The sequence below is a fragment of the Halichondria panicea genome, chromosome 1 (assembly GCF_963675165.1).
Source record: "Halichondria panicea chromosome 1, odHalPani1.1, whole genome shotgun sequence".
NCBI classification, from domain to species: domain Eukaryota; kingdom Metazoa; phylum Porifera; class Demospongiae; order Suberitida; family Halichondriidae; genus Halichondria; species Halichondria panicea.
The window spans coordinates 481,877-493,708 of NC_087377.1; the positions used below are offsets into that span (position 1 = coordinate 481,877).

The 11,832-nt window shown below is 42.4% G+C and overlaps 2 protein-coding genes across 9 annotated transcripts in view; both read right to left on the reverse strand.

Annotated features, from left to right (window-relative positions):
- Positions 1-11,832, reverse strand: part of LOC135350490 (uncharacterized) — a 116,442-nt gene that overhangs the window by 3,792 nt on the left and 100,818 nt on the right. The window lies entirely within an intron of this gene.
- Positions 1-11,832, reverse strand: part of LOC135352323 (uncharacterized) — a 40,845-nt gene that overhangs the window by 821 nt on the left and 28,192 nt on the right. The window contains exons 3-11 of the mRNA XM_064551496.1: positions 10,616-10,717; positions 9,805-9,906; positions 9,460-9,564; positions 7,240-7,299; positions 3,541-3,702; positions 1,936-3,172; positions 711-1,632; positions 310-559; positions 19-66 (exon numbers count right to left, since the gene is read on the reverse strand). Coding sequence (XP_064407566.1) covers positions 19-66; positions 310-559; positions 711-1,632; positions 1,936-3,172; positions 3,541-3,702; positions 7,240-7,299; positions 9,460-9,564; positions 9,805-9,906; positions 10,616-10,717 — 2,988 coding nt within the window. The remainder of the gene's footprint in view (positions 1-18; positions 67-309; positions 560-710; positions 1,633-1,935; positions 3,173-3,540; positions 3,703-7,239; positions 7,300-9,459; positions 9,565-9,804; positions 9,907-10,615; positions 10,718-11,832) is intronic.

Genomic DNA, 11,832 nt, shown 5'->3' on the forward strand with positions numbered 1-11,832 from the left:
ATGCACAGTATCTGCTACCTGACTGAGTGGTTGTGTGTGGAGTGGCTAGTGGAGTCACTGCATTACCTGTGAGGAGGATACGACAATATAACAGTCATGCACAAGAGTACCACTTCATTACACAATGATCAAGCTACTCAAATTAGACCCATAATAAAAAGCTACACACTAGAATTGGGCAGTTGTAAGAGTTATGTTGTCATTGTGGGGCAGAGGAAGCAAACACTGTGTACCAGGTTATGTGATAAGTAGAAATCACAGAACTTAATATAGTATGTGATAAATGGTACTTGAGGTTAGATAACTGACTTGACTGGTGTTTGTAGAGAGCTGTGTAGAGAGTGAGGAGCACTTTCCCAGCAGCTGCATCCTTCACATCACACTGGTAGTGACCAAAGTCCTCTTCTCTCACACTCTGGAAGCTCACAGTATTGGGTTTGCTGAGAACAAGTGCTGTGTCATCATCTCCCACTTTGCTCCAATCAAAGGAAAACTGATCCAAAGACTTTCTAGCAAACTTGAGCACACACAAGCTTGCCTTCTGACCAACACTTACAGCCTAGATAACAGAGAATAATTATAAGTAAAGAATAGTACAATATTTTTCTGTTAGATAGTCTAACAAGTAAACAGTATAAAGGCCAATCACATGAAAAGTACATTAATTCTTATCATAAACGATTAGTACGTACATGCATACACACACACACCTTTCCTAGCCAAACTTGCTGTTCTGATTTGAGTCCAACAGCTTTCTTGGAAGCCTCACAGATAAACCTGATTCGTGATTTGCTAGAGAGAGCACACAGATGGTTGACGCTGCATTCAGTACAAGCTTTGGAACAGGGACATTGGAATGCAATATGCATAACCAGATGTTGGAACAGGCACTTGAGAGTGTAGAGGATTGCTGTCAGCACATATCCACAGAGGTCATGAAGAGAGGTGTCAGAGTCGTCTCGAGAGATTCGAATTTCGTAGCTCTTTTCGTGGGAGAGTAGTGTAACCGTATGAACATCATCGACAGAAAACGATACACAATTTCGTTTGACGCCATGTTCCACCAATTCCCACGTCAATCCGAGAATTCCATGAGGGCCTTGGGAAACTAGTCGAGAGATGAGCCCACAGAAAACTCCTGTTGGTACGTAACCAAAGCTGAATTTGATGTGGAGTGGTTCTGGGTTGTTGTTGTCTGGTGGATGTGGGTTGGTCAGCTCCTCTTGTGAAGCACAGTCCAAAATAGCCGGCATGAGGTACGTGATTCGAGTGACCTTCGGATCATTGGCATCTTTGTGGACAATTTCGGAAAGAAGGTTGAGATATTGCAGCAGTATGATGAGATGCTTGGCTGGGATAATCTCTCCTTCATTGAGCATCTTTGTAACATCGGGACCATTACAGTACTTGATAATGGCCTCCAGTGAAAACTGCCCCATCTTGACCAACTCTGCTCGCTCAAACTCAGTAACGTGGCCTTCAGAATGGAGGATGCGTAAAGCAGCAAGGATCAGTTGGCTGATGCTAGTGAAGATCACTTCAGGGGTGCAGAACATGTGGTTGCTTAGCCAGCCATCGATATCGTTGGGTACATTCCCGTAATGGAGTATGGATCCAATCTTCTGTAGGTACCTGTTGGTGTGTGTGCGTGGGTGTGTGTGTGGGAGTGACGATCGACAAGTGCCGTACATACTGTATAGCGAGAAATTTTCAAGGGTTAGCAATCCTACATGAAAACGAAAATAGTTCTTCGAAAGGCGTGGCTTCTACTTCTTGGACTAAATACATACATGTAACTAGCACTTGTGTAAACTGTTAGTGTGTGTGTAGTCAACCCACCACATTTATTCAACGAAATGCTTTTAGAGGCCATTTCAAAATTTCGCACTTACGTCTACACAGTATAATTATAGACTACATGAATTACAAACTAACCAGAGACAGAATTTGGTGTCTTCTTCATCCATTTCCAACAATCTCCCTATTTCCAGACAGTCTTCCATCGACACGATTGAGTACTCCATCCGCAGTAGTGTGCCCAGTAGGAGCCATTTCGGTTTGATGGGCAGAGATGCATCCTTGAAGTGACAGGCGAAAACATCGCTCATGAAATCACGAATTGGGGCAATGTCAGACTGTTCAGTTCCAGCAAAGTTGTCCACGGCAAAAAATGAAGATTCAGAATCTGACGGAGGTGATACAAGGATCTCGGCAAACTTTTGAGTGGTTGCTTTCAGAGCATCGTTGACTTGCTTGATTTTTTCTTTTGGATTCTCCAACTTGTCCACGTGAGTACCGATCAAAGCTGCTACCGGACGAACTTGTTGGAACTTTTCAAACTTTTCGCTCAATTTGGAGGTGGTTTTGTACTTGGCATCTTCTCGAGAGACGTGATGGATACTGGCAACTGCTGAGAGGATTTGAGAGACTGTGGCTTCCACTGTGTGTACAGCTTTGAATGGAGTAATGACTGTGTTGTCACGACTGAAGGGGATATCGTAGGGCTTGTCAAGTTCCTTGCTTAGATCCAAGAACACTAGATACATGGCCGGACCATTGCATAGGGCTGGTAGCATTTCTAGGAAGGAAGGTTGTCCTCCAACATCGTTGATGTTTAGTAAGGTGTTGCCAAGACATTTGGCCATTTCAGAGTAGTTTCCGTTCTTTATCAGCTTTTGCAGTCGAGCCTTGATGGGTATGAGCCTGTTCTGTTGGTAAGCATTCTCTCGTCTTTCAGAATGTGGAGGTTTTGGCCGAGGCTTTTCAGGGGAAGGTGGTTTGGCTGTGCTTGTGTGCTTTTCGCTTTCGGGGACAGTTTTTGTCTTTTTCTCAGTTGGGGCACTTGGGACTTCATCGACCTTGCTACTGTACATGTAGCCAAAGAGGATCTTTGCTTCCTCTTCTACGTCTTTAGAACAAACCCATTCTGTGGCATCTTTGTTCATGTAGGCGACCACTTGATGGCAATTGGTGAGTAGCGTACTGCGTAGCTTTGCCTTGTCTCCAGCAGAACTGATGTTTACGATATCTTTCAGTAAACGGCCAAGAGTTGTTGTTTTCCCCACAGATGGTGGCCCGACAAGAAGGAGGCGGAGGTACTGCATGGAGATAGTGTCTTTGTCAGTCATCAGATCGTCCAATTTCTTCAGATATCGCTTTTGCTCTCCAATCACTGCATATAAGAAAGAGCAATAATTATTAAACTGTACACTCAAACACGCTATGTTATTGATATTATACAGACAATGCACCACCCACCAACCTATTAACTGCATCCCTTATAATATTTATAAGACACTCCTTATTGTGGTATCAAATTATGTACGAATATCATTAAAATGAACTCATTATATCCGCGGCTATATCCGGTTATGCTAGTGAACAAGAAGTCTTTTTCAGACAAGAGATTAACAGTTATGGCTGTTGAAATAATTATGTCTTTTTCATCTTCATGTAATGCAATATTCAACACAGGTGAGTATAACTTCAATACAGCAACCCACCTACTACTACCCACAGCTCAGAATAACTACTACCAACCTTTGTCAAGGTTTGCCCTCAGGTTGGTTGCTAGTTTCTCGTGTCCGAGTTCACGAAGGTAGTGTTCAACTGTCTCATATGTCCTTTCACCAGTCAAAGAGATTTTGTTGTCTAGGAGCAGCTTTTCTAGAGCATCAGAGTCTTCCTCAGTCAATGGAGTGCCTGCATACACAACCAGCAATGTTGACACAGCTGACAATGAATACATACTGGCACATTTTGGCTAGTGATAACATGATACGTGACTTCAGCTATAACACTCCAGGACAATCATGATTCAATAGAAATGTTATAATGAACACTATACGGGGAAATAGGACATGTGCCCCCGGACAATTTTTGTTAATTAGGTGTTCTGAGGTGAATTCTGGGTGGCTTTATATATAGGTGAGGGGTGGAGGAGATGCTCAAGTGATACTGGGAGACCCAGAGGAGAGCATGACTGCAAGCAGGTACTAGGTGAGGGATGGAGGAGATGCTCAAGTGATACTGGGAGACCCAGAGGAGAGCATGACTGCAAGCAGGTACTAGTTGAGGGATGGAGGAGATGCTCAAGTGATACTGGGTGCCTCAGAGGAGAGCATGACTGCAAGCAGGTACTAGGTGAGGGGTGGAGGAGATGCTCAAGTGATACTGGGAGACTCAGAGGAGAGCATGACTGCAAGCAGGTACTAGGTGAGGGATGGAGGAGATGCTCAAGTGATACTGGGATACCCAGAGGAGAGCATGACTGCAAGCAGGTACTAGGTGAGGGATGGAGGAGATGCTCAAGTGATACTGGGATACCCAGAGGAGAGCATGACGTACTGCAAGCAGGTACTAGGTGAGGGATGGAGGAGATGCTCAAGTGATACTGGGATACCCAGAGGAGAGCATGACTGCAAGCAGGTACTAGGTGAGGGATGGAGGAGATGCTCAAGTGATACTGGGAGACTGCCACCATCATAATAGGAGAGAGGAAGAGATCTGTACACATGCACTGGATACTCTTCATTATCATTTCACTTATTATAATACATGATGATATCAAGTGATGAATGAAATGGTTCACTGTCAATAAAGTGAGCAGACTTTAACCCTTTCCCGGCTTTAATTAAAAAAACTTAAATACAGAATAAATACACATTTTTCTTTAAAAATACATATCTCATGAACAATGCATTGTAATCACTTGCAACTATTTCCTACAGGTAGCCCATATCCTGGGGGTACCATGACATCATCATCGTTACCTAGCAACTGACCACCCCCCACTAATTAACGATTTTTTTACACATTTCACAATTATGAATATTGTATGAAGGCATGAAGTAACTAAAGACACTAAATAAGTGTTCTCAATGTTCTCACAGTGACATGGTTCAATCAGGATCAGCAGAAACTTCTCTGCGAGGTCGTATCGGCAGACGCTCTTTTCCCGGGAAATGTTTTCTTCACCTACACACAGGTTTACAAGTTCAATGGTGGCTCATGATGTCCACTTGTGTACTAACTAGACTAAGCATACCATACTGAAGCTATCCAGACTACATATGGATTTATGATACTCCATAGTTACTTACAAGGTCCAGGACTTTGGTTCATGCTCAGGAGCTTCTTCCTCTGGTTCTTCAGGCTCTATATTTATAGCTTGACCTCTGAAAAGTAGTTTCCTCTCTTGGTATGATCCCAGTCACTGTCCTCTTACTCAACAAGGCCATAAGCATCGTTATTCTCACTGTCTAGCTGCCCTAGAACCTCGCTGAGGTTGTACTACAAAGATCTTGTAGCCATTATCAAACGGTCACTTTTCTTTCGACAGTACTGCATGAAGCGTACCTCGAGGCAAGATATTAAAGATACCATGTGAAAGAGCAGCCCAATGCGCATGTGCTGGTACCTACAGCGTGAGCATAGCTCCACACAGCGCCCACAATGATTTTTTGAAAATTATCACTACTGCTGCCGTCATATGACGGCTAAAGCCGGGAAAGGGTTAATTAGTCAGTGACATGATATTAAAATGAAAGAATCACCAAGTACACAGTAAGTGAAGTGAGCATTCCATGATAGTAATAAACTATCTGCATAATTATGATACTACAATGACAAGGTTAGCTGCCAAGTTGCTTCATTCTCTTCATTCTCAGATTCTTTGTGTCCTGTTAATTGTTACTGACTCAGCAACACTTTCACCCGTTTTAAAATTGTACAACAAATCATAATTACGGTGCGTATACGAATAAAACATGTGCGTTCAATTCCAGTTGACAAGACATTTTCTGTTTGCGTAAAAACGACAACGTGACGTGACGTGCCATGCAAACGGTACAGGAACTTTATTCTGACGGCTACTGTATGTTATTACTCATGCACGAGGGATGTACTGCTAATACAACTAGAGCACGAGAGCAAGAGTTGTATTAGCAGTACATCACGAGGGCATCACCTTATAATCAACTTAATGCTGATAGTGCGTAATAGTCTTGCATGCGTCATATACTGCGTTCCTAGTAGCAACCAATGACATTTGAGCATCTATGCGGCATAACAGGTTGTCACGAAGCAACAAATTCACAACAGAGGCAGCACTAACCCTCAGGTATTCATACCACAAAATACCACAAATAAGTCAAAAGTGAGATCAATGCCATCAATAGGGAGGTGGGTGGTGCTTTAAGGTTACGCTAAAATACCACTACTTACTACCCGCACTGCTATTCACAACGGAGGCAGCACTAACTCACAAAACAGGTAAAAGTGAATTCATGCAATGCAATCAATAGGGAGGTGGGTGGTGCTTTAGCTATCCTCGTCCCCACGTCCACTTCACCTCCAAGGAAGAGGGTCTGGTATCAGTATAATGGACTGAAAAGCTGACACTAGCCTCCATCGATGGACGGACCACGCCCATATAACACTAACTTAGTCTCTATTAAGAGAGCTGTGAAGAGCAGCTGTAACAAACCTAACCTCTGTCTCAAGCTAGCTAGCTATATAATTATAGCGTATAAAGAGAAGTGGGCTATATGTACTGGGCAACATCTAAACAAGAGGCCGTATCAAATAAATTGTTATGGCCTCGGGGTAGGAAATGATTGACTTGCTAAAAGGATTCTAAAAGTTCAAAGTTAAAAACAACAACACGTGGTAGACAGACGTGGTAGACAGTACATTTGATGCAATTGTTGCTGGTGGCAGCTCTTTTATCACCCTGGCTACTAAAAATATCTTCGCTCTATTGCAGGGACACTAGTGCGTCTAAACTGAGACTAAAGATTCTACTCCAAGGAGGCAAAAAAACTAGCCATAAACTCGAATATTTGCACTAGTTAAAATCTAATTAACAAAAAGTGGTTAAGAGCCATAGTAAGCATCGAGGCATGAAGAATAAGCACAATAAAATAATGTATTCGTAAACCCTAACTCCATATATGGGCGTACATGCAGTGAACCCTTTCAATCACAGGGTCATGAGTATTATTATAGTGTTAACGTGTTTTCAGCATTACACAAAGCGTGTGTGTATAAAGAGAAGAGAGCATGCAACTCACTATGTATACTAGGGAACGTTTAAAAGTGTGAGGCTGTATCAATTTACACATGAACGGCAGCTCTAAAAAATAGCTACAGTATGATTTTGACTGAGTCTGAGCAGCACGCCCACTTCTCTTAATTTAAACGTACCACTGATTGATACTTCATAATATTATTACTCACTTGATGAGGTTAGGTTAGGATCATCCTTTGAAGAAAGTTGTTCGGAACCATTTGGAGTATCTGAGGTGTACAGTAATAATGAAAGCACAGCGGGTGCTGATGCCTCGGTGGAGGTGTCAAACAACATAACAAATAAAGCTACTAGCAATAGCTTATACACACATTTATCATTTTTGCAATTTTACTGCAGGCAGAATATAGGGAAACTCAAAGAGTGGGTAATGATCGACCATGATTGTTGTTAAAAACAATCGATGCTATATAAAATTATAGTGGCAGCATCAGCAGAGCCTTGCAGCTCTCTTCTCACTCTTGCAGCTACCAATAGCTAGCGTTCTAGTGCAGAGCTAACTACTAAGTAGAGTAGCAACACTCCATGGACAAGTTTGGCTACATGCTCTGCATTCCAAGTAAGGCATAACTCGAGAACCAAGCATTATTTTTAAAATCCACGAATTAAAATCCAAGTAAACATGACTAGAAGCCTATAGAAACTCTTACTTGCACTTCATTGATCCTAGAGCAGCTGTAGCGGTCTACACACACACACACCCACCCACCCACACACCCACCCACACCCACCCACACCCACACACACACACACACACACACCCACAAACACACACACCCACAAACACACACACCCACAAACACACACCCACACACACACACACACACACAGACACACACACACATACAGACACACCCACACACACACACCCACACACACACACCCACCCACACCCACCCACACACACACACACACCCACACCCACAAACACACACACCCACCCACCCACCCACCCACCCACTCACCCACACCCACCCACACCCACCCACACCCACACACACACACACACACACACCCACAAACACACACACCCACAAACACACACACCCACAAACACACACCCACACACACACACACACACACAGACACACACACACATACAGACACACCCACACACACCCACGCACACACACCCACACACACACGCACGCACACACACACACACACACACCCACCCACGCACACACACACACACACACACTACTATCTATTTATTTTGACTAATACCTTGTGCTAATTTCTAAGAACCAAAATTAGAGGTTAATGATTGTTTTGTGCTTGCCATCTATAGAAAAACCACATAGACCCATCCCCATTATCAGATACTACCACCACAAAACCTGGCCCAGACAATACAGGCCTGTTCCTTATAAATTAAGCCTCCCTCAAGGTCAGATTTAGCTGACACAAGCCATGCACAAGCTAAGTTGAAGTATTACAGCAGCCAATATCAAGTCTAAGACAAGTTCTATACTTTATGTCAGCCTTATACCTAAAATGTGAATATAGCTTACAATCAGCATGGCCCCAAGTCAATATTACAATAATTATTCAGTATACTAGTTGTTCTGAATGCAACAGATGAATGGGGAGGGTTGGTGCACCGTTAAAGACTCTTTAACCCATCATTCTCGACTCTCAAGGTCGGGCATCTGTTTGCTTTTTCTACCTGTATGCATAGTTTTGTGCTGTTTGCTCTTTTGTTCTCTTTTCCTTTTTTTGTTTTTGCTTTTTGCTTGCCTAACTATAGATAGGATAATACAAGGTCTCAAAGATCCACCACTAAGTTTACTATACCTAAATATTAGGACATCAGATGCCAACCGATTAATTTAAGTGAGCATTCCGTTTGAATACCCTCAAACACACACACACACACACACACACACACACTCACACACACTCACACACACCCCCCCCCCCACACACACACACACACACACACACACACACACAGGATGTGGTTTTTGCTAACAGTTTACACAGCTTGGTGTAGAATGGAATGTGCGTGGGACTTGGATAGCATATCTATTCCACATTCTACCACAGGTATTATTGGGGTCTACAAAACACTACCACAACCATTTGTCTTACGAAAACATTGAAGGTATCAATGGAACCGGCATAGCTTGCTCTATTGGTGTGCAAAATTTGACCATATGAACTCGAATATATGCACTAGCAAACAAGTTTGGCTACGTGCTCTTCTGAAAAGGCTGCAATGTAATTGTACCACAAAACCAATTGTCCTACAAAAACAATGAAGGTATCAATGGAACCGGCATGGCTTGCTCTATTGGTGTGCCAAGTTTGAACTTGCTATACCAATATTTGTGGAAATTAAGTATGGGATTTCTAGTGACACATACCTGGTTCAGGAGTGGAGACTACAGACTTGAGATAGTCAGCAACTTCAGTGTGACCCATCACTACTGCCCAGTCAAGAGGAGTTTTGCCATCATCATCAGTCACATCTAGACAGGTGAGGGACAGAGATCTTGTAGTAGTACAGACAGCATTGACCATTACCATGCAGGATGACTACATTATTTTATTATCATGTACCAACAGTGTATTGTATTGCAGTTGCCATGACGATACAACTGCAGGTACACTGATTGTTTCATTACATGCACATTGAACCACATTAATATATTCACGGGTTGTCTATCAGAGGATCTAATGAAACAGTACCCACTACGGAAATCACTCACCAACATCACACTTTAGTTCCTCAACTAGGTATTTCACTAGTTGTATATTTCCTCCCACACAAGCATAGTGCAGTGGTGTTAGGCCCCACCTGTCCCTCACATCTGTGTGTGGTGATACTCAATATACTCAATAATTAAGTGAGATATGTTATTATAGACTATAGACTCAAAATTGCGGAAAAATAAAACAAGCCTATGCAAATAGAAATAGTTGGTCTTATTAATAATTATTGGTATACAAAGTTTGAACGTGATACACGACTGTGTGCGGAAGTTAGGTATGGGATTTCTAGTGACGAGTTTAACTTCAGCCATGTACGTAAGTGTATAGTGGTCAAGATGGACCAAACATGTCATTGTACCACAACCACTTGTCGTACAGAGAAAGTAAAGGTAGCATAGGAAAGGGCATGCCTTGTTCTATTGGTGCGCCAAATTTGAGCTTGATACACCACTGTTTGTGGAAATTAGGTATGGGATTTCTAAAGAGCATACAGAAATGCCCGGCTTAATTAAGTATCATACAGTGTTAGTCATGCTGGTCCATTATCCCTGGGTATGTTGTTATTAGTGTACACAGTTATAGACATTGTCACTGTCGGATTGGGGGAAATGAGAAGCCAATGACAATATACGTAGAGTGGTTTGCAGTATTCCATATGAAGCCTACCATTTGACAATATAGAAACAAGCATCTTAAATGGTCAGTAATTACACCAGCTGGGTGAGATAATTATGTTAGTAGACTCTTTGTCTTAGAGAAGCATGGGAACGAAATACAGAGATATCCGAAGAGCACACTAAATCTCACCAACATCCACCTTCAGCTCCTCCACCAGATACTGTACCGTGTCTTTACTTCCTCCATAACAAGCAGAGTGAAGAGGAGTCTCGTTATCATCATCCCTCACATCTGTTGTGGAACAAAGTTCAACTATCACATACATTTTTAACAGATATTACTATGGCAACCGTATAGCAAATGTTTATGTATTTCAAACAAGTGTACGTACATTGCAAATAATTATTCGAAATTGAAATGTAACACTATTAAACTTTCCGCTGTATGCATGGTATGAAAACTTCACATACACAACAACTACTTACCAGTGCTACGACTACTACATCGTAAATAATTATTATACTACGCGAAATTACTGACACAATTGATATTGCTACACAGTACATGTATATAATTCAGATACCATAATGATATGGAGAAACAATTACAATACACAAATAATTATAATGACTACTTACCAGTGCTACACCCAACCTCCTCCTTCAAGTACTGCACCACCTCTTTACGACCTCCCCCGCATGCCCAGTGAAGTGGAGTCCTGTTGGTCCTCCCATCACCTTTATCAGTACGAGCTCCATGAGTAACAAGTGTCTTCACAATCTCAAGGTAGCCCTCAAAGCAAGCACTGTGTAATGGAGGATTCTTATCCGCCCACACGTCACTCCAGTAGAGCTGGTGGTTGGGGTTTGCCCCCTGTCCCAACAGGGACCTAACTTTGGTGACGTCATCATTGTCTACAGCCTTGCGTAAGTCCTTGGCTAGCTTCTTTTGAGCACTGTACAAAATAGATGGTTGGGGGGTCAGTCATACAGAGAATTACTTGATATGTGTATATAGTTTATACAAGTGACACCATGCACATATCCAGCTGTCACTTTGCTGTACAGTGTTCCACCTCTGATCATAGCCTGCTCTGACTCTACTAATGGAATGAGCCTCCCTCCATGCAATCACAAGGTGCTACCATGAGTAGTAATTATAGTCTACATGTTCACTCACTCTGAGTCTTGTTCAGTAGCCATTCAGAAGCTTTGTTCAAACTCTGTCAAATTCTCCCCTTGAATTGTTTCTCAGTAAGCAAAGTGGTGCATGCATGTGGCATGCACCCTCTTTCTGTATTTCAAGGGCCCTTCCGGCCACAAAAACCCACATGATTAATTGCAATTGCAAAAGCATAAAAATCCATTTATAATTATATGCACACAGTCAATAGTGGAGTCATGTGA